The sequence below is a fragment of the Nicotiana tabacum genome, chromosome 22, assembly GCF_000715075.1.
Source record: "Nicotiana tabacum cultivar K326 chromosome 22, ASM71507v2, whole genome shotgun sequence".
NCBI lineage: Eukaryota > Viridiplantae > Streptophyta > Magnoliopsida > Solanales > Solanaceae > Nicotiana > Nicotiana tabacum.
This window is the reverse complement of record NC_134101.1, coordinates 111769284-111795602: the sequence shown is the minus strand read 5'-3', so window position 1 is coordinate 111795602 and position 26319 is coordinate 111769284. Positions and strand designations below refer to the sequence as shown.

The window sequence follows — 26319 nt, the reverse complement described above, 5'->3', positions numbered from 1 at the left end:
TAAACCACCAATTCCTAATCCCTCAAGTCAAGGTTAACCACAACACTTACCTCTCTACGCAACCAAATAAATGCCCAACCGTGGATTTTCCTCTAGAATTAGCCTCCAAACCAATCAAATCTAACCAAATATAGTTTAATAACTCAAATAGGCTTTAGAAACTACACATGAGTGAAAAAATTCAATTTTTAGTAATTTTGAAAAAAGTCAACGAAAATCAACCCCGGGCCCGTTTGGTCAAAATCCGATATTTGGACCAAAACCCAATTAGACATTAACCCCGAGCTCGATGGGTGTTCATGGAAATGTAAGGAAACAAGTTAAAATCTACTAAACTATGAAGTGGGGATAAAAAAAACTCTTCAAAATCGCCTCCAGGTCGAGCTCAAACTTGGAAATAGTTAAAATTGGGGAAAACCCCATTTTTTAGAAGTTTAAATCACTGTGCAACATGTGTTCTTTGCGTTCGAAGCACCTGATGCGACTGTGATATACAGCGGCCCAAATGGCCTTCGTGTTCGTGAGATAACCTTCGCATTCGTGATGGCCTCACCCTCTTGGCCTTCGCGTTCGCGATCCTAGGTTCACGTTCGCGAAGGGTAAACCCCCCCTCTGCTACTTTGTTCGCGATCCAGTCCCCGTGTTCGCGAAGAATAGGTTCCGTCCCAGCCCAGTTTCCCCTTCGCGATCGCAAAGCACATAGCATCAAACACCAGCAAATAGCTGAAACCAGTAACTTTAAGTCCAAAAATGATTTGTAGCCTATCTGAAACTCACCCGAGCCCTTCGGGCTCCAAATCAAACATTCCCACAAGTGTAATAACATCATATGAACTTACTCGCGCGATCAAAACACAAAAATAACACCTAGAACTACGAATTAGACATCAAAATGCATGAAATTTTCAAAGAAACTCAACAACATCCAAATTTACAACCGAGCGTCCGAATCCTGCCAAACTAACTTTGTTTTGCACCAAATTTTGAAGACAAGTTTTTAATGGTAAAATGGACCTATACCAATTTCCAGAACAAAAATCCAAACCAAGTAGTCATAAAGTCAATCTACGGTCAAATTTAGGAAATATTTAAACCTTCAAGTTGCTAGCTTTCGATAAATCAAGTCAAATCAAGTGAGGGATTTCCGAATTCAATTCCAGACATACGACCCAGTCCAAAATTACGATGCTGACCCAACGAGATCGTTAAAATGCCGATTCTGGATCATTTACACAAAATATTGACTGTAGTCAACTCAAGTTATTTTTAAAATCAAAAATCATGTTTCTTCAAATTTTCACATAAAATATTTTTGAAAAATAGACACAGGCTGCGCACACAAATCGAAAAATATTAAATGTAGCTAATAGAAGTCTCGGAACACAAAAATAAGGGCTAGAATTCAAAACGATCTATTGGATCGTCACAAAATCTCCAACAACAAAAGAATGGTACTTGTACAAATTCTTTAACAAAAAGTCCAAATTTACCCCCTCAACTTTTGGTTATTGTTTACCTTAAAAATGGTACTAACAATTATATTTGATTTTGTGATTCTAAAAATATTTGATTTATTTTAGTACTAGTTGTTAGGAAATAGATGATAAGCGTAAGTAAAGAGAATAAGATATGCAAATGAATGATGTCGCAAGACTGGGCCTCGACCTGGCTGGAACATGGGGCCTCGAGGTCTAGTTACGACAGTTAGCAATGAACAATTGAAGGGGAAACAATGATATCGAAGGCCTCGAAGATAGCTTTTTGCTGCTAATAATGGGCAATAAATGAACAAGCAATAAATCTGTAGAGCAATTGTTGAGCACGTTTAGGCAAGAAAAGCAGAGAATGTTCTATTGTATTCAATATTCATGTGTTATAAAATAACAGGAGTCCCCTTTATATAGGAGGGGAGGAATCCCAACATACTACATGTCTAATAATGACGAGGAAATGCTATTGGTACAGCTGTATAATGGCTCGGTACAGATTTGTACTATTCTTGCTGACCTGGTCTGCTCTAACCACGTGTCCTTGGGAGTTTTCCCGCCTTTCCATAACGATCATCGATTTGTACTTCTCCGAGATTGACCACAGTGAACCTTCAATATGCTCCCTCGAGGGACTCACCTCGAGGTCACACATCAAATTCTGCTTCGAGCTTCTCGAGGTCGGGCGTGGAGTGCCACAATAACCCTAAAGTCGAACTCCCCGATGTTGGCTGTATACAATTATGATTAAAAAAGTTCCACCAAGATTGGAGCTCCTCTAGGGGGCCAAGGGCAAACCTTTTTGCTAATGGGAAAAAAATATTAGACCAAGAGTTTGTAATAGCTACTCAATTTCAATTTACAAAGGGGAAAATTTAACTGTTTTGCCCTTATATCTTTTGGTCCCGAAACATAAAATATCCCATCCGAAATTCCAAATGGTCCATTATCGGCAAGTAGCTTTCTTTTATTATAGTTAGTTGACAAAACACTATCGAGATATCATTAGTATAATAATAACTTCAAAGTCCATCTTCTTAGCTGCCTCCTCATTAGAGCCGCCACTAAAATAAGACCGATCAAATAAAAGCCGCCATTAAAATAATGAATTTTAGGACTCTCAATTGTCACGTAAGTGCCAAAACTCTTCCAATACTTTGCTGCAACTTGGGGCTGCTAGCTTCTGAGCTTCCTGGGATATTTCTATGTTTATCTCTTAATTTACATCTCAACTAATATCAAGAAATTAAACAGGTGCAGCAAATCATAAAATTTTCCTCTAAAGAAGAAAATGACTCCGGTTACTGATTCATTGGCCTTTTCAGAGTCTGCGTGCCATATTCACTAATGGGTCGTTTGGTACAAGAAATAATGATAATAATTTCGAAATAGAATTTGGGATTTCATTTATTTCATATTTAATTATAAATATTAGCTAATTTCGAAATAAATTTTACATTAAAATAGTGAAATCAACTATCTCATATATAAGGTGGAATAGCTAATCTCATAGCCACCTCAGTTAGAATCCAGTTTCCTCTAATAAATGCAGCGAAATATTAGAAGACTTTCATTAAATCAATTCATATAATTTAAAAATACTAGACATGGAAAAAAAAAACGATTCGAGACTGTTATGGAAGGCGTTGCCTTCGATGTAGATTCTCATCCATTGCTTTCGTGCAATAGCAATATGACATCTTATTCTTAGAACTACTTTTAAATGAAAGTCATATAGAACTTTAAAATCTCTCAACTAGTTTTAAGGGAATTCAAAATACGACCAATATTTATTACTTACTTATGGATAAATTTAAATAATATGTATTTTATCTTGAAATTGAATTGAAAATATTAAATTACTTGGTTTAATATAAACAATAGATATCGTTAAGTATTTACCACAAACATTTTATTAGTTGTAACGATGATTAAGCAGGAATTCCTCTGGTTGTGCAGGATGAAAGAAACTAACTAGCTATAATTTCTTTTGTAAAGTCAAGATAGTACGGCACCTTATGGAGAAAATAAATAACTTTACATCATCAAACTCATCTTCTTTTTTCCACAAAATGATCAAGTTGACATGTTAATAGCCAGGTCACCGGGGGCGGCTCTTAACTTCATTAGCCTACGAATAACAAATCCAATATTATATTTACACAAGGCTATATATATATCTCAATATAAATAGCTCGTTGTTCATCTTAATTCTCCCAACAAGTCTTCCCATCATGTCTACCTCACATAAACATAATACTCCTCAAATGGCTGCTATCACACTCCTAGGATTACTACTTGTTGCCAGCAGCATTGACATAGCAGGTTTCTGGTCAAATATTTGAACTTCCCAGCCAAAAATATTGTCTTATAATTTTGTGTGCGCAAAATTTTAATTTAGTTGATAGTTATTTGCTTATTTTTCTTTTCAAATTGCTTGTGTTTTTTTCTCAAATTAACTTGCACCGTATTCATTTAGCGATAGTTATTTGCTCTATTTTTGTGTAACACTCACTCACAAACTTTTCAATTTGAGGGGAGGACAGTGAATCTAAGATTGAAATTTATGAGTTTAATTAGACTAATTCCCATTTGATTTATTGGCTAGAAGTCAATTATTTGCATAGTGAGTCTTTTAACACACAGATTTGAGTTAAAGCTACTACGTTCGTATTAACCCATAACATATACACCTTCTGTTCTAATTTCTTTGACACTTTTTGTTAGTTTGTTCCAAAAAGGACGGACATATTTGATATTTGAGAATACTTTACCTTAACCTTAATAGAATTTTTTATGACATCACATATATTATGGAATATATACGACCATAATTTTCAAATATCTTATAGTCGTACAAATATTATAGCATGTTTAATACCACAACTTTCAAATTCTTCTTTTCCTTAAAAACAAAATATGTCACATAAATTAAAATAGAGGAAGTATACTACATCAATCAGCCCCTAGTGGAGGGGACCTACTGTAAGTTTTTAAGTTTTCAAGAATTCAGTAATTGATTAGGAGCCCGTCTGGACATAAAAAAAAATTCCTTTTTTTCCAAAAAATGCCCACTAAATTTCTAACACTATTTTGTAATTCTTATTGAGCAGGGGCTCAATCGATAGGTGTTTGCTATGGAATGCTAGGCAACAACTTGCCAAATCATTGGGAAGTTATACAGCTCTACAAGTCAAGAAACATAGGAAGACTGAGGCTTTATGATCCAAATCATGGAGCTTTACAAGCATTAAAAGGCTCAAATATTGAAGTTATGTTAGGACTTCCCAATTCAGATGTGAAGCACATTGCTTCCGGAATGGAACATGCAAGATGGTGGGTACAGAAAAATGTTAAAGATTTCTGGCCAGATGTTAAGATTAAGTATATTGCTGTTGGGAATGAAATCAGCCCTGTCACTGGCACATCTTACCTAACCTCATTTCTTACTCCTGCTATGGTAAATATTTACAAAGCAATTGGTGAAGCTGGTTTGGGAAACAACATCAAGGTCTCAACTTCTGTAGACATGACCTTGATTGGAAACTCTTATCCACCATCACAGGGTTCGTTTAGGAACGATGCTAGGTGGTTTGTTGATCCCATTGTTGGCTTCTTAAGGGACACACGTGCACCTTTACTCGTTAACATTTACCCCTATTTCAGTTATTCTGGTAATCCAGGCCAGATTTCTCTCCCCTATTCTCTTTTTACAGCACCAAATGTGGTGGTACAAGATGGTTCCCGCCAATATAGGAACTTATTTGATGCAATGCTGGATTCTGTGTATGCTGCCCTCGAGCGATCAGGAGGGGCATCTGTAGGGATTGTTGTGTCCGAGAGTGGCTGGCCATCTGCTGGTGCATTTGGAGCCACATATGACAATGCAGCAACTTACTTGAGGAACTTAATTCAACACGCTAAAGAGGGTAGCCCAAGAAAGCCTGGACCTATTGAGACCTATATATTTGCCATGTTTGATGAGAACAACAAGAACCCTGAACTGGAGAAACATTTTGGATTGTTTTCCCCCAACAAGCAGCCCAAATATAATATCAACTTTGGGGTCTCTGGTGGAGTTTGGGACAGTTCAGTTGAAACTAATGCTACTGCTTCTCTCGTAAGTGAGATGTGAGCTGATGAGACACTTGAAATCTCTTTACATACGTATTCCTTGGATGGAAAACCTAGTAAAAACAAGAGAAATTTTTTCTTTATGCAAGATACTAAATAACATTGCATGTCTCTGTAAGTCCTCATGGATTGTTATCCAGTGACGATGCAACTCTGAGTGGTTTTAAATTCCTTTTCTTTGTGATATTGGTAATTTGGCAAGAAACTTTCTGTAAGTTTGTGAATTTCATGCATCATTAATTATACATCAGTTCCATGTTTGATCAGATTGGGATTTGGTAACTTCAATGTTTAGTTATTTATTAATTAGTGTCTTTATCATTTGACTATCAATTAATCTTTATTTGGCAAGGCTTGATATATTTGAGTTACTCTTAGGTATTTGCAAGCAACTGATCTTTCTTTTATCCCGTTTCTCCGTTAAACCTCATTAGAAATATATTATAATGTCACCTACTCTGTGGTTTAAGACATTCCCTTACATTATAAGGTATTTCACGTCGTATCAGGTCGAAAAAAATAATGGTACGCTCTTTCTTATCACAAATTTCTCTCAACTTCTAGACCAATTGAATCTTGTCTCCAATAAGCATTGCTTTTACTGTATGTTTCTCTCTATCAATTCAAGGCTCAAGCCATCAAATCGCTTGGTATTTCTCGCTCCCATTTAACCAATCGAGCTGTTAGCTCTGCTAAAGTCTCATTCTTCAGCTTCTCAAACCACTCAGAGCTTCTCCAACCAAAAATGTAGAAAAAATCTTTGATCCACATGTAAAACCCCAGAATTGTCATTCGAGTGAAGGAAGGTGCTGGAAACGCGACATCAAACACGGATTTGCCAGCTGATTGTCATAGGAAAAAGAAAAGTTGATCAGATAGTTCGTGCGGGGTATTTCCTACCTCGCCTTTGATCATAGCTCTAGGCTTGCGAAACTAAGTTATGCACGAGGCCCCCTGCGAATCCATAAATCTAAGAAGCATGCCACAACAAACGGGATAACTTCCAGCTAAGAGATCTATTTTGATCTTACCCACAAACTAGCTCCGTGTGAATTGTCCATTTCATCAACTCCAAAGGCAGGAAAGAAGACTCTATTCAGAGAGCAGCAAAAGAGCTCTACTTGCCTAGTGAGGGTCTAAAGCCATATTGTTGGCCCGAGTGATTTTGGTCTTGATGATTGTCAAAGGAACACATGTATGAAACAAGTCCATGGATAGTGTACATAGGGCATGGTCATATTCAAACAAAAGGCATGCACGTGCAAGGGATACGTATAAGTGGTTATATCTGATAATCCCTGAACGAAAAGCTTGCATAATCGATAAGGAGCAGGACTCCTTATTTGACGAAAACTTTGTCCTAGATAAGGAAAGAGTTATAGATTGCAGTTAACTAGAACTCGTCCACCAAGGAAGAGTAAATCATCAGGTTTCTAGTTAATGCTAATCTTGATAATGCTATATATATATCACTATGTTCTCAGGTGACGCACATACATAGAAGTTAAGCAAGAATTGAGAGCAAAACAGAAAGGCATTTTGCAAGCAATTCTGGTGTGTTTTAAAAGTGTGAACCTGATGCTACATGGACCAGATAGAAAAATCAGTTCCATGTGTATGTCTTTTATTCTAGTTCAATTGTAGTAGGACTTTTGAGTTGTACCTTTCAGCTTTCTTTGAAGCAAATTGTAAAAGGTACCTGAGTTGTATTGTTCAAGTTAGAGTTCACTTGAAGCCGTCGCAAGCCTGTGGATGGTTGCTACAAGGGTTAGAGGTAATCCTTAGGTTTACAGCATTTTTATAAATATTGTTGTTTGGCTCAGAGCTATAGTGAAATTTTGGAAAAATAACCTACTAGAAAATAGGTCGTGATTTTTTCAATTTTTGAGCTGGGTGTTTTCCATGTAAAAGTACTCGTGTTCTCTAGTTTTTGCATTATTTATTCCGCAACAGTAGATTAGGGAATCGGGTCCTTCTATAAATTAGTGCACGCGAAAATTGGACACCACACAAAGCACACCACCTCTTGTGTGGTATTGAAGTATAAAATATCAATTGGTACGAGAGCGGGTTATCCTTGAAAAGGTTAACACCTTAGGAAAAGATCAAGTGAGTGCACCACCTGGAAATTGGCAAGGGTAATCAACTGCTAGACCACCACTCTTTAATGACCAGTACTACTCTTGGTGGAAAACAAGTATGAAAGATCACATAAGGGCAGAAGACTACGAGCTATGGGTCATAATTACTGATGTTCAACTCCTTACCTTGAAGAAAAATGTTGAAGGAGAGGATGTGCCAAAGACAAGAGCTAACTACAATGCCGAGGACTTGAAGAAGTGAGAGAAGAATGTCAAAGCCAAGAAATGATTTGTGTGTGGACTTGTTCCAGATGAGTATAGCCGAATCCAAGACTACTGCCAAGCAAATATGGGACACATTGCTGATGGCCCATGAAGGAACAACTCAGGTAAAAAGATCAAGAGGAACCTTGTTGTTTTCTCAATATTAAAACTTTGCCATGAGAGATGCAGAAACCATTCAAGAAATGTACACAAAATTCACTATATTGACAAATGAAATAATATCTCATGGAAGGATTATTCCCGAAGATGAGAGGGTTGAGAAGATACTAACCAGGGTTTTACCAATCACATAGGAAAGAAAGATCACTACCATTCAGGAATCAAAAATATTGCTACAATTTCTTTGTACGAGTTGATTGAAAATCTCAAGGCTTATGAATTTAGAAGGCAAACCATGAAAATGGATATGCCTAAGGAGGAAAGGAGTCTGGAACTCAGAATTACTGAAGATTAGTATTTGAGTCCTAAACATCCTAGCCAAGTTGTCTTATATACCCCCTCAAGCTGGCGTGGGGTGGCCAACATCACCTAGCTTGGTTCGTAGCACCTGAAACTGAAATTTTGGTGATGAAATTTGCTATTTGCCGTAATGAAGGGACAAACTTGGTCACCATGGCACCTTGCACAACCTTTTCCCGAACGAAATGATAATCAGGTTCGACATGCTTGGTACGAGCATGTAGCATTGGATTAGCTGTTAGATCAAAAGGACTGATGTTATCTGTGAAGAACAACGGAGGTTGAGATAATGAGATACCGTCTTTCAACAAGTAGGTGATCCATGACAAGTCTACTGCTAGAGATGCTAAAGAGCAATATTCATCTTCCGCACTAGACTTGGCGACTGTATGTTGTTTCTTTTAGGACCAGCTGATGCAATTTTATCAAAGGAAAGCAAAAATTTCTGATGTGGATCGTCTGGAAATGGGGCATCCAGCCCAATCAGCATCATAAAACCCACCTAGATTGAGAGATGATTGGGGGGATAGGCGCAAGCCTAAGTCTAGAGTCCCATCAATATCTATAGCGAAGAACCTTTTGATTCCAGTCTAATGGACATCAGTAGGATGCTGCATGAATTGGCAGAGCAAGTTAACAGCATGTGAAATCTCAAGTTGAGTTAGCGTCAGATACTGCAAAGCTCCAACCAAGCTGCGAATATTTAGAAGCATTGACAAAAGGACCAGTGGAGTCATGAAGATGATGTCTCTGGGATAGAGGAGTGGGATGATCTTGATAGTTTGTTGTTATGCTCAAATATAAGACAAGGAGTAGGGAAAGAAAACAAGGCTCGGAGTTAAACAATTTAACCTCTTACCCATTGAGAGCAAAATTATAATCTCAAAAAATGGTAAGTAATAATTAATTACCTTATATATTATATGGATAAGAATCTCTCTATATATATACAGTTTAATCCATATCTTTTACAATCGAGTTTAATTTCTGTAGAGTAAGGATTTAAAAAATACTTGCACTACCATGTCATTTAAACATAGTTGCATGTAACTCTAACAAATAAATATTGATTGACGACCCCATATAAATGATAAATTACTTACTATAACAAGTTAAATTACATTAACAAAGCATTTTTTATTATTCTAATAGTACATATAATTAAATCCAAAAACGTACATGGTCAAAAATTATGCTAGTAAGACCATGAATAGTGCCCAAGTCAATTACACCGTTACGAAAAAGAGCTCTTTACTATTATGTTTGCTATTGAGAAGTTCCGTTAGTACTTGATGGATGCCAAAGTTATTGTCCACACAGATCATACGACACTTCCCTATCTTATGAGCAAAAAGGAATCTAAAGCTCGGTTGATGAGATGAGTGTTTTTGTTGCAAGGATTTAATATTGACATCCAAGACAAGAAGGGAAGTGAAAATTAAGTGGCGGACCACTTGTCACATTTGGAGGAGGAGGTGAGGTCACATGATGGCCTTGAAATCAATGACACTTTCCTCGATGAGCAACTTTTGACACTTTCAATGAAAAGGTACCGTGGTTCGCAAATTTAGAAAATTTCTTATGAGTGGTGTTATTTCGGATGAGTTCTCTTCAAATCAAAGAAAGAAGCTCAAGAGGGATTGTTAAGACTACTAATGGGATGAACCATACCTTTTCTGAATTTGCACGGATGGGTGATTTGTAGGTACGTGCCGGAAGAAGAGCAAGGTGATATTCTTGGGGCTTGTCATTGTTCACCATGTGCTGGTCATCATAGTGGAGCGAGAACGGTGGCTAAAGTCCTAAGTTGTGGTTTCTATTAGCCTACTCTCTACAAAGATGCAAATGAGTTGGTGAAAATATGAGATGAATGTCAACATGCTGGTGGAATTTCAAATAAACATGAGATACTTCTTACAACCATCTTGGAGATTCATATTTTTGATGTTTGGGGTATTGACTTTATGGGCCCTTGTGAGTTCTTGTGGAAACACCTATATTTTGGTCACGGTGGATTCTGTGTCTAAATGGATTAAGGCCATTGCCTTACCCAATAATGTGGCAAGAAGTGTGGTGACTTTCTTGAAGAGAAATATTTTTATAAGATTTGGTACTCCGCGAGCAATAATAAGTGATGGAGGGTCACATTTTTTCAACAAGTCTGTCGATACTTTACTTGGCAAGTATGGTGTTACTCACAAAGCGACAACTCCCTATCACCCATAAGCTAGTGGTCAAGTTGAAGTCTCCAATCGGGAGATGAAGAGTATTTTTTCCAAGACGGTGAATGCAAATCGGGTGGATTGGTCTAAGAAGCTTGATGATGCTCTATGGGCATATAGGACGGCTTACAAAACACATATCGGAATGTCCCCATATCGGTTGGTGTTCAAAAAGTTTGTCATCTTCCGATGGAACTAGAGCACAAGGCAAGTGGGCCTAGAAGAAATTGAATCTTGATTGTGATGTAGCCTCTAACTCGCAAGTTGCACACTTGAATGAATTGGATGAGTTCCGGTATCATGCACATGAAAGTTAGTCCTTGTAAAAATAAAAGATGAAATATCTTCATGACAAGTATATTTATAACAAAGAGTTCAAGGTCGGTGATCAAATGTTATTGTTCAACTCAAGGTTGAGAATGTTTCCTGGGAAATGGTTCCTGGGAAGCTCAAGTCAAAGTGGAGTGGTCCTTCAGAAATTGTTGGTGTGACACCTTTTGGTGCCTTGGACTTGAAGAACAAGAACAATGAAGTATTTTTATTTAATGGTCACCGGTGAAGCACTATTTGGGAAAGGTTGGTGAGAGCCAAGTGGTGGCGGTTATTTATTTTTATTGAGTATGTTATGACATTGCATCGTGTCATGACATTAAATAAGATGCTTCTTTGGAAGCAAACCCAAGTTCTTTTCTATTTTCTCTTTTAGTTAGATATTGTTTATTGTTTTTAATTTGATTTGAAGTGTGCTGCATGGATTAGTGTTAGATGAGAAATAATAGCTGAAGTTGTGTCATCTAGGAAAAAACTATGGACCGCACGTTTCTTAGTGCGGCCTCATAACAAGAATGAGGATTGCATAATCGTTTGCACGACCGCAAATTTCATCTGCGGACCGCAATTCAATGATTTTTTCAAGTGCTAAATGGAAGGTCCTCTAAACTTTTCTCCCAACACTGCGGAGTGAGTTTGCAGACCATCACAAATTATGCGGTTGCAAAAGAGCATAATTAGACAAGTAGATGGAGCTAAAGTGTCAGAAGTGCGGTCGCACTTGAAAAAGTACGGACCACACAACTACTTGTTTCCCTGATGGCCAGGTAACAGAATGCGGACCGCACTTGGAATTGTGCAGCCGCACTTGCCTTATTGGACCCTCACTTTCTTCTGAGTATATATAGAATAGTATCCCCTCCTTTTACACATTTCACCACCTACACTCTCATACTGTTACTCTAAAAGTTGCCCACGTACTTGCCTTATGGATCACAAACAACCCTTCACAATCATTTGGATATTAGTATACTAGTATTATGCGGCATGAATCACTTCAAATCTTATTTTTTTAATTTAATTTTGAATTTATTTTGGCTTTTTAACTTCTTTTTAGGCCATCTATTATTCCATCCCTTTAATGTGTCTATGTGGGGTAGTTTAGCATTGGGTATTTTTCAAAGCATACTTAGATAAGTTTGGATTGTTGATTATCATGCCTTTACCATATTTCCTAGTAGGATTGAACACATATTTTCATAACCTAGGTAAAAAGACATGTAGACTTTACTGTTCTTGATTGTGTGGTTCGCAGACTTCTGTTTGGTAACTTGAATGCATAGTTGTTTGTGTGGCCGCACTTTGATTGTGAGGACCACATATTAAATTATGTGGCCATAAAGGGGGGTTCGCATTGTTAATCAGAGAACCTACTCTCTGAGAAACTCAAGTGCGGACCACAAAAGTTTTTGTGCAGACCGCAAATGAATTATGTAGAAGCAATATAGGGCCATACTGTCTAGACAGAGACCTTTCTCTGAGGACTTACCACAATTGTGTTGAAGTGCGGCCCGCATTTAGAATTGTGAGGTCCATATTTCCACTTAGCGGACCCCACTCTAAATTGTGCGGACCACATTTGTACCTTGCATGATGTAAACTTGAAACTTCACTGCTTCTATAGTGTCCTCAAATGCTTATATGACTCTTAACTGTGTTACAACTTGGATATCAACTAACAAATCTCTTTGTGCATACACAAACAATGATGCGATCAAGAGGATGAGGAGAGTCTTCAAAATAAAAGGGAGAATTAGGAAAAGGTTAAGTTAAAGGTGTCATGCATCCGAGTATGCCGGGAGAAGTAGAAGCCTCTTAGAGTCAAGTTATTATGCCCCATCTAGGCTGCAGGGGCAGTTTGAGCCTCTAGATCTACCTTCCTCATCTCACAGTACCTCCCAAGGCTCAGCTAGTACCAGTAATGAGTCCAACACCGTTGTACTAGACTCTAATTCAGATGATGCCCTAGATGACAGGAGAGAGGGATCAAGGGCATAGGCAGGCATGGCTCAGACTAAGAAGAATGTGGTTTCGGAAGGCTGGTTCTTGAGTTTGCAAACATGCACAAACTTCCGGATGTGGTGGAAGGAGAGATCCATGACTCACGAACGACAATTTCTCCTCAAAGACTTAGACAAATAACACCCCGCAGTGTTAGAGCAGTTTACAAAGAGAAAGGGGTGGATGTAGTTTACTGAGAAGTTGGTGAATGTGAAAGACCATCTTGCCCAAGAATACTACGCCAACACGGCGCATATTTTCAAATGGAAAAATATCACCAAAGTGCGCAATGTGAAAGTAAAGTTTGATTAACATATTTTGAATACGTACCTTGGATTTGATGATGTGGAGCCAAGGGAATATAAAGCAAAGTTAGCTCAGAAGGAGGAGGATAAACCATGGCTTGTTGAGATTCTTGCACTTAGGCCTACTCCCCCTTGGATAGGTTCTAGGGGGGCCGATCCTCCGTAGCACTCTGAGCTTTGAGGCAAAAGGGTGGCAAAACTTTGTGTGCATCAGACTTGACCCCTGCTTGAATGAGAACTACCTTCCCTTGCCAAGAGTTGTTCTGGTAGCCTCTATCATGGCCAGGTACCCAATAAATGTGGGTGCCCTAATGTCGACAAAAATATCACTTGTAGCACAGTAGGGTAACACATCTTAACCTCAGCCTCACCTAGATCAGCCTTCTCATGAGGATCCCGCTGCTCAGACTGAGGAGTCTTGCCTTGCATCCAGCACTGCCGAGGTAGTGTGTGATATGTTCAGCTATCAGGCAGCTCCCGCACAGGATGATGATGTAATTCAGTTAGCTGAGCCAGCTGGGACTGATGCTGCTGGTGACACTGTGATGACAGAGGATCCTTAGGGAGTCTCTTCCCCCCTCTCTACTCTTTGATCTTATTTTGTTAAGCATTAGGGACAATGCTTCTTTTTATTTGGGGTGGAGAGTTCTATATTTGACGATTTGAAAATATTTGGATGTAGTAACTAGATGATTCAAATTTTTTTTATCTTTAGAAGTTTGTTACATTTATTAGTATCTTTACTTTTTTTTGTTTTGGTGTTTTACAATTTCATGTTTTTCTTACTATTGTTAATATTGCCTTTGGTTTTCTTAATGCCATAGTTTTTTCCAAAGGTGGTCTCTTGTATGAACCAGGTGACTCTTCCCGAGGATGATAGTGTGACAACTTTCTTAAGAAAATGAGTCAGTTTCATGTTTAGGTAAGAGGAGTAGTAAGTAGTAATGAATAAAGGTCTTAACTAAACTGCATGCTTATGGTTTGAGACAAGGTTTTTGGAAGAATTTGCTCTAGTAAAAGTGACTTTGAGATTCTTGAGCTGTCTTTGATAATCATTAGGTGGTTGAAATGACCATAGTAATTTTTAACTTGACTGTGATTGTTGTGGGTTTTGGACTCTATCCTCTTTTATGATCTAGTTGCATGAAAAGAGAGATGAAATCTTGTTGCTAGTCCAGGTACTTGAGTGGATAATCTAGAACATGCCCGAATGTGCTTCAAGAAGAAATTCTAAGTTTGCTTGGTTAGAAAAATGGTTGTAAGCTTTCCTTGGACCGCTTGAGCTTTCTATTGCCGCCCTATGATCGTTATTCTAGTCAATTCCTTTGAGTCGTTAGCCTTTCTCTGTTGATAACCTTCCCATAAATATGTACCCGATTTTGATCATAATCCTCTTTTGATAAATATTTAAAAATCATGACAGGATTCGATGAGGATTGCCTACGTATCACGATGCCGCATGAATCAGATCATCACGTAATTTCAAGGAATAAATGCAAAATAAATAAAATATTTTTGGTTTTTTCCATTAAAATAAGACTTCTAATTTTTCTCTATTAAAAATACTCGATCCTACATACTTGATAATTGAAACTAAAACAGACTCGAAACAGACTTTAGGAATGAAAGTACAGACTCGAAAAAGAGAAAACAATCAGGAGTACATCAATGCCTCCAATCCTGCTCTAGGAACACCAACTGGTCTTGTTGCGGGCCTGTGCACCATGTCATCCTAGAGGCGATAGAGATCATCCATTATCTGGCGAACAAAGATCATGACCCTGGCGAAGGACATGGACCTAGTCATGTCCTCGCACTCGTTGCACTTCATCACAATATAGTCGGCGATTCTTCTAATCCTTTCCCTGATGATGCCCTTTTCTTGCAACAACCACCCAATCTGCTAATATCTAGCCTCAAAAACCCAGGTGACCGTATGATTCTGTTCTTGCAAATGTTGTAGGTCCCCCTCTAGCTGTGCCATTAAAGCGTAGCAATGTTCCCTCTCAGCATTGAAGCTCTTGGCTTGTTTAGTCATTTCGCCCTCAAGGCTATTAAGCTCCTTTTTCCAACCCATGACCCCTTAGTCTTTTGCAAATCATCCTCAAAGTCACGTACTTTCTGTGTAAGGTTGTAAATGAGCCTTTCATCTTTTCTGCTTCTGCCCGGGTTCTCAGCTGCTATTCTCATTTTTCGAACTTGGGCCCGGAGAGCTTCATTTTCTTGGACCAACCTTCTTCTTTCACTTTCAGCTTCTTGTGCATGCAGATCATTATTGAATACGACGTTTCTCAATTCTTCTTGCAAATCGTGAATGGTGGCTTGATATTTTTTTTCCTTCTCTCCCCAAGACAACCTTTCCCGAATTTTATCATCAAAAGCTTGAACATGAGGTCTCTTGGCAGGACTTTCTGGCTCGGCATCTGGCTCATCATTTGCAAAAAACCTTATTTCAAACCACACAGCATAATTTGGATCCACTTCCCCTCTCGCAAGATTCGGCACCTGGGTGTCACTTTTCAAATATAGGTAACCGTTCCAATCACGTTGGACTAAAGCCTCAGGCAGTGTTGCCTCTGGGTGAAGCTCAATGACTTGGGTACTCAAATCTACATCCTCGGGTACCACCTAATACCTTCCCAGTTGCCTTAGAACTTTCTGCGGTGCATATGGTTGGACACTCCTCAGGCCCATCATCATCAAGTAGCCTTTTGAAGTTGTCATGTATATGACTTATGTTACCGAAAGCCACCCTAGAGTCCATTCAATTTGACTTGCCTTTAAAGTCCGTAAGTGGGAAACCCAAGCCTCAAAACCTTCTGGAGTTCTATAATCTTTTACCCTCTCCTCATGACTTTCTATGAAGTTGTTCCCATCCGCCTCGTGACTCGTGAACTTGGGGTGATGGCGGAGATGCTCGATCAACCATATTTGAATTAGAATGTTGCAACCCACGAAGAATTGAGCCCCGATTTACACAATGTCACTGCTCGATAAATGTCTGCCAGCACTAACGGAACAAGTGTGTGATCTTCCTTGGTAGTGAGGAGTTGTGCAATTTTGGCCATGTGAGTGTCTATTGTCCCTTCCGTATTTGAGAAGACTACGAAACCCCAAAAATTCCACGATAAAAGCGACCCGATGATGAATTTGCCAGGTGCCCTTATCTTGTTTGTTGTTTAACCTTTTTTCATGAGTTCCAAAACCAGCTGAATGCCCAAACCTGAAGTATAAGAAATAGAAAGAACAACATCCTTTGTTTACATGGGCCTTCTTCATTTGTTTACTAATATTCAGAAGATCGAAGAATTTGTGCACAGAGGGAGCCCTCGGGAATATGAGTTGTTGCTTCCTCAAGTCTTGGCCAAAGTTAATGTAACCGGCCATTTCTTCTAAAGTAGGGGTGAGCTCGAAATCGGAGAAACGGAACACGTTGTGGGCAGGATCCCAAAAGGTTACCAAGGCTTTGATCAAATCTTCCCGGGGTTTGATGCTCATGATGTCTATAAGGGAACCCAACTGCTTTTGCACCTAATCCTGGCCATCTTTATCTAATTCATTCCACCACATGTGAAACTGCAATTAAGCCCATTCTATGATAGATTGTGACTGGTTCTGTGATGGGTCCTGGACAGTATTTATTTGTGACGGGTTCTAGACAGTATCCATTTGTACCTGCGGAGGGTTGAGGTTAGGGTTGACTCTAGTGGACTCTTTTTGCAAAACAAGTTTTTCAATCAACGGAAAAAGACCCCCTTTTATTGCTATTTTAGCAAAAATGGTCGTTTTTGCAAACGTGGCCCCTTCGCAATTTCAAACAAATTTTGAGGCTGGGGGTAAGTATTTTATTGGAAAAGACATCTTTTAGACAGACTTGCCCGTTCTTCCCGAAAATAGCCTTTCGACAATTGAAAGGTAATCTAAGGCTATTATGGTAAGAACGACTTAAAATACAACCGAAACTAGGTCGGCTTATTGTTTTGACCAAAGCCCTAAACTACACTTTACTTGATTATTTATTTATTTTTATTTGTTTTATTTTGTTTTAAAAAAATGAGGCCGAACCTTATGTGGGGTGCCTACGTATCCCACATCCGGTGAAAATTAGACCTGCATAGTTTGGTAAATTTTTAAATAAAAAAACATGATATTTGACTCACAAAAATTTTGGTAGAGTTTCGAGGCATTTTTCAAATACTGGGATTTTCAAAAATCGGGAGAATTTTATATCCTACCTCACTCTTGGTTTTTCTGTTATCTTTCTTTCCTTAACCAGTCAACATACAAGCCGAAACAAATAATTATTCACATAGCACGTATGATGCATCAGAATAGTCTTTATTTTGGGTACACCTGTCCTAGACGGACCCAACTCCTGTGTTGAATCCCCAAAGTCAAACGCACATGATGCAAATAAATGTTCCTACTAGGGATCCAACATGAGGTTATGTTATTCTAAGTTTCAATCTGGGGTTATGTTCTAAACCTGGCTTACCAGAGCAGACATACTCGAGTTGAGGAGGGGGCAACGTACCGGGAGCACGAAAGTCTGCCCGGCCTTGTTGCTTGCCCAGCCCCGTTCTATTTGGCATAACTCTAATAGAAAAGTGGGCCACGCGAATGAGAGCACCCCTTTTTAGAAGACTCAGAAGGGAGGCGTAAGAAGACATTTTAAATACAGTTCAAGTAATATCAAAGCGGTAAATAAATGACAATTTGCACATTAAGCCCACAAAATACAGTAATATCAACCATAAAGCTAAATAAAATCACATTTAATAAGCTCGATTTCTTAAACCTTGAACCGGAAGTTCTGGGTTCTAATCCCCAGCAGAGTCGCCAGAGCTGTCACACCTCCTTTTTACACCCGAGTGGTATATAAGGGAGTTTTTCCAATTAAAGTGAAATTAATTGAAATGGGATAATTTATCAGAGTTGCCACTTTGAATAGTTTATTTGGTGTCCCAAGTCACCGGTTTATTTTAAAATTTCAAATCGAGGATAATTTTATTTTTAAAAGTCTGCGAACTAGAAATTATAGATAAGGAATTCTGTTAACCCAGGAGAAGCTGTTATGCATTCTCGGGTTCCGTGGTTCTAGCACGTCCGCTTAGTGATTATTACTTGGCTTAAGTTGTCTAATTACTTATTTTAGAACCTATGTGCATTTACCTTTTACCGCTTTTAATTACTTGATTAATTCGTAATTAAATAATTGAGTTACGCATACGTATACTCTATTCTTTTGGCGCGTCAAAAATTATGTCACGCGAACGTGTCCACAATTAATAACGCTTTGTTGATTTTATTAAGAAAAGATTGGTTGAAGTTGCGCGAACGCATCCCTCGGGTTACTTTTAGAATTAAAATCGCAATTATGTTACACGAACGTATCCATAGTCGTAATACTAACATAAATCGGGCCTAAAACGATTATTTAGGGATTATTTCAATACTAAGTTAACATTCATATGAGAGCCATAGGTTATTTAATGGAAATATGGCACACCTCAATTCGTTCCTACAAGGGTTAACCCTTGACTTAATTTTATGAGGGCCATGAGTTAAAGAGTTTTCATTGGTATGACACACCTCACTTATTATTTTTTAGAGGAAAGTTATACCTAATTAGAAGGGCTAAGTCTAAATTGATATTTTAGGAAGGGATTTCGGCTTGCGCTTAATCATTGGGCTTAATGGGAAAGGTTCAGCTTTGCAAGAAGCAGAATTTGGGCTAGAACCTTGGCCCAAGTGAAACGGTCAAGCCCTATGCAGGCTTTAGCTTGTTATGAAATATGGTTTGGGCGAACAGTGGCCCATATTGGACCTAAAAATAGACGGCCCAGTCGCAAGACCAAGGAGAAACTAAATTTTGAATTTCAGCTAGGAGTTTCAATTGGGCCATCAGCAGGCCCAGGCGCTTCAAGGATCGAACTTCGAATTCTAAAAAAACATACTGGAATCAATACAGCTTTTAACATCTACATAAATATCTAACATGGGAGGTCTAACTTATTAAACATGTATTTAATAGGAACAAAATCAGTTTTGAGCCTTAAACCTTTAAACCATTTTCTTAAATACAGGTAAACAAATGCCTTTAAAACTGTTAGAGCCAAACGCTGCTTTTCTAAACCCAACATATTATTCTACATTTGAATATAGATAAATAAATTATATGGATCTACATTAATGAGTCTACAAATTTATAAAGTCCAGTCCCAATTATGATAAATCCCAAACTTAAATAGGGTACAAAATATGAACTACATCACTGCCTTAAACTAAGTTATAACAAAATGAAAAAGAGTAAATTCCTAAACCGCTACTGCTCCAGCTTTGAGTGAACCAAGACTCTCATGAGTTTGACCATGTGAAAAGGGTCAGATTCACAAAAACATCTTCAAAGGTAGGGACCTACAATATTACCAAGTTAATCCTAATAAAAAAATAAGTAAAGGAAAAGCAGTGTTGTCAATAAGTCTAACCATATTTAAGGTCAGCCTTGCAGACATGCAAAGATTCCCAAACCATAATTTTCTCCATGGCTCTCACTCCAGTAAAGGAGAAAATAGGGGAAGAGGAAGTAACATAGACATATACTAAAGAAATCAAGACTATTATGCACTATTAAGGGATGTAAAGGGTCAGATTCACTTTCCTTTTGTGCTGCTATAAAAGAATATATTTATTTATATATATATATATATATATATATATATATATATATATATATATATATATATATATTGATTCACTCATAGAACGTTGAGTTTTAGCACAATATCACAGATTTCATGATTGAATTCAACAACTATTTAAGCTAATATAAACACATGACATAATCAACCCTAGATTCAACCAAGTCAGGATTTTCAAAACTAACATCAAAGATCAGCTAACCAAATAAGTTCTAAATACAGACTTTTAACTCATAATTGATTCCATTCAAGATGAATATTGTACATACCTTGAAACTGAAAAATATAGCAGGGGAATGACCAAATGAAGGTTAAGAAGATCCAAAAGAGAAAAAAAACCAAACTTCAGTAGCAACAAACAACAAGACACAACAGAAAACCCGGGACAAACGAAGATAATTTGAACCCAGAAAACCAGCCACTTGAAAAACCAGAAATTCCAAACAAGACCCTTAAAAAAGATCCTCCTAACTTCAAACCATTCTTTATAGCTTGTAAGGAATCAGAAAAATGAGAAGTTTTGATGTTTTTTCAAGTTTACAAGAATCTGAATTTTCAGAAAGAAAAAGGAACTTTTTGCAGTAAAATGATGCTCAATCTCTGCAAAATCAGAATGAGAGGACTTACCTATATATAGGCTGCCTAGGAGAGGGTATATATTGGGTATATTCCTTATCTTAATCCTCTGAAAATAGTACAACACAACTGTTCTTCCTATCCTAATTTAGAATCTTTTGTAACATCTAGTACAGCTGTACATTCTGATTTTTTAGCCTAATTAAAAATTCAATTTTACCCCTAAGTTACTGCCTATTTCATCTTTATCCTAAACTTTTCAAGTTCAAATGAGTCCCTAAAGTTCCTACTGATTTTCAAATCAGGACAAACAAAATAAACTTAGACAAAAAATTAGAAATTCAAATCAAAATACCTAAGGGAGTCAAGTGACTGCCATCTAGAACCAAAAATTAGATCAATCCATAAGAAAGAATGTTCACCTGATCAAACCTAAACTAGATTTAGAATGATTAATGCCTTAAACACAAGCAGAATTACAAAGATGGGCTAAAAAAGACTCTAAACAAAATTGAACCTAACATGAAACCTAATTAATTCAACTCATGAGATTCAGGCATGCTTTTCATCAATTTACTAGACAGGAACATATAAGCACCAAACAGAAACATGGAGAAAGAGAGGAGCTATTGGGCAGTATAAACCTCTAACATTAACCCTAATTATTCTAAATCTAATGCAATCAAAAATTAAACTACAATATTCAACGTGCTTCAATCAATCAAGAGCAAGTAAACAACTAATCAGTGTGAATAAAGAAAGAAAAAAAATATAATCTAAAATTTAACCTAAACAAGCGGCTAATAAAAACAATTAAACATGGGAAAGAAGAACAACAAATAAAACTAAACAAACAGAAGAAAAGAGAGGGATTTACCTAAATTTATTTCATAACTAGGTCAACTTGTGAACACGACCAAACTCCTTAAAGCATAAATGAACTTTGACTAATGGAGATTTTAAGTCCACTCGACCAGATACAGACCAAGAAAAGAAGAAAGAAAAATTAGTGCACTGAGTTTCATATTCAAAATTAAAGCAATCTTGGGCTCGTTTGAAAGGGAATATAGGGATAATTAGGGAGAGGAGGTGAAGGTGATTATATGGTGTAGTTTTGGGTGTATTTGGGAAAATTAGGGTTTTGGACATAAATTTCGATTCAAGGTTCGAGAACCTGGGTAGTGATTCGAAGGAAAAGGGTTGGGGATTTGTAAAGAGGAGATGAAGGGGAGTCTGGGATGTTAATTTGGGGAGCTTTGGACAACCGGAACCGCCGTGAGGCAATTTTCGGTAGGTGATTTGCGGCGGAGGCGGTGAGGGCACGAAGGGCGGCTAGAGTTTTGTTCTTGAGAGCATAGAGATGGAATGAGAGGGGGCTTTGATGCTGGGGGGGGGGGGGGGTTTGTTGACTTATGTATTAAAGGGCTCGTTAGTGAATTTCTATGGTTTGGTTAGCTTCGGAAGGTGATTTGTGACTTAGGAGAGGGGGTCGTTTGGGTTAAGATGGGAGTGGACCGGGTAAGGTGAATTAAGAACCTAGATCTGGGTAAGGTTTGGGGAGCGGATTTGGGCCAGCTTTGGATTTAAAATTGACCCAATTTAAAAAACAAACCTCTTTTTTCAATTCTTTCTTTTATTTCTAATTTCATTTTCTTTTTCTTTTAAATAAAAAACCTAAAATAAAAAATCCTAAATTATCAAGAAATGTGAAATTAAACTAACTAACTAATTATAAAAATCATAAACATCACATAATAGAGAAAATCAATAAATTAACAATTAAAAGACAAAAGATGTAAAATGAGCTATTTTTTGTGATTTTCGAATTTCTATAAAATAAATAATTACTGATTAATCCTATAAAATATAAATATAAATCCTAAATGCAATGCATGGTTTTTTGGTATTTTTCATGATTTAAATAAAACTTAAACATACACAGAAATGCACACAATTAAATAAAATTCCACAAAATTCCTATAATGGCAAATAATTAACAGAAACACATTTTCTTGGGATTTTATAGGAATATTCCGTATAGGGCAAAAATCACATGCTCACACTAACTACACTAAAATCACTACTCCCTTATTCCAGTTTGTGTGAACCTATTTCCTTTTTGATCCATTCCAAAAAGAATGAACCCTTAAATTGGGAAGCAACTTAACTTTAGGATTCCCGTAGTACCCTTACTGTCGTTTCGTTCATAAACTGATATGGACCCACTGAATTTAAAGTCACATCAATTTATGAATTTTTTATTATGTTTAAAAGTCAATGTTTAAAATATTTTGTGTATACAGTGGATATCACATGCCTTTGATCTACATAATTAAGAGGTTGTCTGAAGTCCAAGTCCGGGTAAGGCCATGTTCGAGCTCGAGGGACCAGATCCGAGTTGGAAGATGGAACATGATTCATACCGAGGTCGAGTGTGATCGACCTCGAAAAATTACCGTTATGGATTTGTACCAGAACGAGTTAGATGCTTGCCACGTCCCCAAAGTCATGGCGCAAATCCCGGAACATGATTGTACTATTCCGTATTAGGCGGTTAGACAACTGTACCAAGAATATTCCTTATTTAGGGCTCCCCTATTATATAAAGGGGACTCCAATTATTTGTGAGATTTCATCATCACTGAGAAAAGAATATACTTTCTGCCTTTTTGCCTACTATTCTCTATCATTTTCCTTTAGCTCCGTTGTTCTTATTTTATTCTTATTACTTAATTGTTCCAACTGCCCTAAGCCACCTCGAGTTCACTAAGCTCGAGGTCACTATTGCTAAGTAATACTGGTTTGATTCACTTCTACCTATCATTTCTATTTCATATTTCTTGATTTTTAATTAGTACTGAACTAAAGCACATATCTTTAAAATCACTAATCAAATTTAATTATTACTCGAATTTTCGAGGTAAACAGTTTTGCGCCCACCGTGGGGCTAGAGATAATAGTGATTATTTCTTTACTGATTTCATTACACACGTTGCTCTTACACTTTTTTTTGTCAAAGATTTTTTGATTCCCACGCTAAAATATTTCTATCTCACAAAACACACCCATTCATGACAATGAAGGTCTTGGGGAAAACAGCAACGTAGGAGTTGGTGTACCACCGATAAACCCAGAGGAAGTGCCAAATATGGAACCTATTAATGTTAGTTCTCACATTGCTTTTAATGCAGATCTAGGCGCGGACCACGAAAGAGACATGCGCAGGGAAGCTCGGCCTGATGGCCAAAGAACACAAGGAATGGAAGAAGGAGGAGTCAGCCTCCAAGTGATATTCGAGATGCTGCAAGCTTAGCAAATCGCCATCGCTCAACTCCAGAGTCAGAATAGAACCCCAAACACAGCTGAACCAGTAAACACTAGGCATGCTAAACTGGCATTAGAGAGATCCGATGAAAGTAGCTCGGGGACTGACCCCACAATTATTAAAATGCTCGAGGAACTGATTAAAAGTATCGTTTCAGGAGAAAAGAAGATCGAAGACAATGATAAGAAGGTGGAAACCTATAACTCCCGGGTAGACCAGATACCGTAGGCACCTCCGGTTTTGAAAGATCTAGATGCCAAAAAATTCATACAAAAACCTTTCCCCCAAGTGCGGCTCCAATGCCCATTACCAAGAAGTTTCGCATGCCCGATATACAAAAATATAACGGGACAACCGACCCCAACGAGCACATAACTTCATACACTTGTGGACAACAACAACATACCCAATAAAATTCCACTAATGGGGTCTGGGAAGAGTAGATTGTACGCAGACCTTATCCCTACCCCTAAAAGGGTAGAAAGGCTATTTCCGGGAGACTCTTGGCTCAATCAAGAGAAACAATAATATCATAAAAGAAACAAAAGAAAAGGCATGTAACAACAAAAGATGCCAGAAAGAAAATAACACAACGAATAATTGAAAGGACAATAACACCAAAGTATACAAAACAACAATGTGAACACAACATAGACTGATAATAAACCTAAATAAAACTCTATCAGACTACCCGGTACAAAGAGGGAAGAACTCTCGACTATTTCTAGCCTACCACCCTAATGCTCGACCTCCACATGTTCCTATCAAGAGCCATGTCCTTGAAAATCCGAAGCCGCGCCAGATCCTGCCTGATCACCTCGCCCCAATACTTCTTAGGCCGCCCTCTGCCTCTTCTCGTACCTGCCAAAGACAACCGCTCACACCTCATAACTGGTGCATCTAAGCTTCTCCTTCACACATGTACGAACCAAATAAATCGCACTTCCCGTATCTTGTCATCTATGGGAGCCATGCCCACCCTCTCCCGAATATCTTCATTCCTAATTCTATCCAGCCTAGTGTGCCTACATATCCTTCTCAACATCCTCCTTTTTTCTACTTTCATCTTCTATATATGCAAATTCTTGACGGGCCAACACTCAGCTCCATAAAATATGGTCGGTCTAACCACCGCTCTATAGAACTTACCTTTGGGAATAAAGGAAATGACTTGAATGACGAAGAAATCGAGACGATGTTATTGAAGAAATTCCGAGAAACACTATCAAAGGGAGCCATGATTTGGTATCATAACTTAGCTCCTAACTCTATTGACTCATTTGCTATGTTAACAAATGACTTTGTGAAAGCACACACCGGGGCCATAAAGGTAGCCACCAGAAAATCGGACGTCTTCAAAATAAAGCAAAGGAATAACGAGATGCTAAGGGAGTTCGTGTCCGATTCCAGATGGAAAGAATGGAATTACCACTAATCTCCGATGACTTGGCAGTACATGCCTTTATGCACAGTCTGAATGAAAGGAGCTCGATCGCCTCTCGATAATTGAAGAAGAACTTAATCGAATATCCATCCGTGACATGGTCAGATATGCACAATCGTTACCAGTCAAAGATCACGGTCAAGGAAGACCAGTTGCGAGCCCCCTTGGGTTCAGTCCATCCTATCAGATTCGTAGCTAAGCCGCTGAGGGACATAGATCGGTAATTGAGATTCAATGAAAAACGGTATCAGCGATATGCCGATCGAAGGAACATCGGCCCGAGCCGCAACACTCCTCGAAACGATCGAAGAAACAATCGAGGCCAAAGTTCTTGGGGACTCAGGAGTAAGAGCAGGTTCGATAAGCACACCAACCCCGTCTAGGCCCCTCGATTATCGGAATACAACTTCAGCATAGATGCATCATGGATCATCTCAACTATTGGGAGAATCAAAGATACCAAGTGGCCCAGGCCAATACGGACCGATACTTCTCAAAGGAACCCGAACTTGATGTGTAAATATCATGGCATACATGGTCATAGAAGAGAAGATTGCAGGCAGCTAAGGGAAGAAGTGGCTCGACTATTCAATGAGGGCCACCTTCGAGAATTCCTAAGTGATCAGGCTAAGAATCACTTTAGAGAGAGATGCAAGGAAAAAAGAACAAGAAGAACTACAACATGTAATCCACATGATCATTGGCAGAGTCAATATCCCTCAATGACCTATGGTCAACTGCACCAAAGTATCAATCACTAGAAAAAACTGAACTCAGAGCTATGTGCTCGAGGACGTCTTATCATTTTATGATGAGGAAGCAAAAGGCATATCTCAGCCTCACAACGATGCCCTGGTAATCTCTATCCTTTTGAATAAAATTCATGTTAAATGTGTTTTAGTGGATCCAGGTAGCTGGGCAAACATAATCAGATTAAGGGTCGTGGAACAACTCGGCCTACTAGATCAG

General features: G+C 38.1%; 1 protein-coding gene across 1 annotated transcript; it reads left to right on the top strand.

Moving 5' to 3' along the window:
• The first annotated feature begins 3684 nt into the window (after nucleotides 1–3684).
• On the top strand, nucleotides 3685–5887 carry LOC107823411 (glucan endo-1,3-beta-glucosidase, basic vacuolar). Its single transcript, NM_001405279.1, has 2 exons — nucleotides 3685–3812; nucleotides 4601–5887. The coding sequence occupies exons 1-2, from the start codon at nucleotides 3722–3724 to the stop codon at nucleotides 5620–5622; spliced, it is 1113 nt and encodes a 370-aa protein (NP_001392208.1). The 5' UTR covers nucleotides 3685–3721; the 3' UTR covers nucleotides 5623–5887.
• Nucleotides 5888–26319: the final 20432 nt, after the last annotated feature.

Coding starts and splice junctions, on each gene's coding strand:
- LOC107823411 (NM_001405279.1), top strand. CDS start 3,722: ATGTCTACCTCACATAAACATAATACTCCTCAAATGGCTGCTATCACA. Junction 3,813..4,600: donor CAGCAGCATTGACATAGCAG/GTTTCTGGTCAA, acceptor CTTATTGAGCAG/GGGCTCAATCGATAGGTGTT.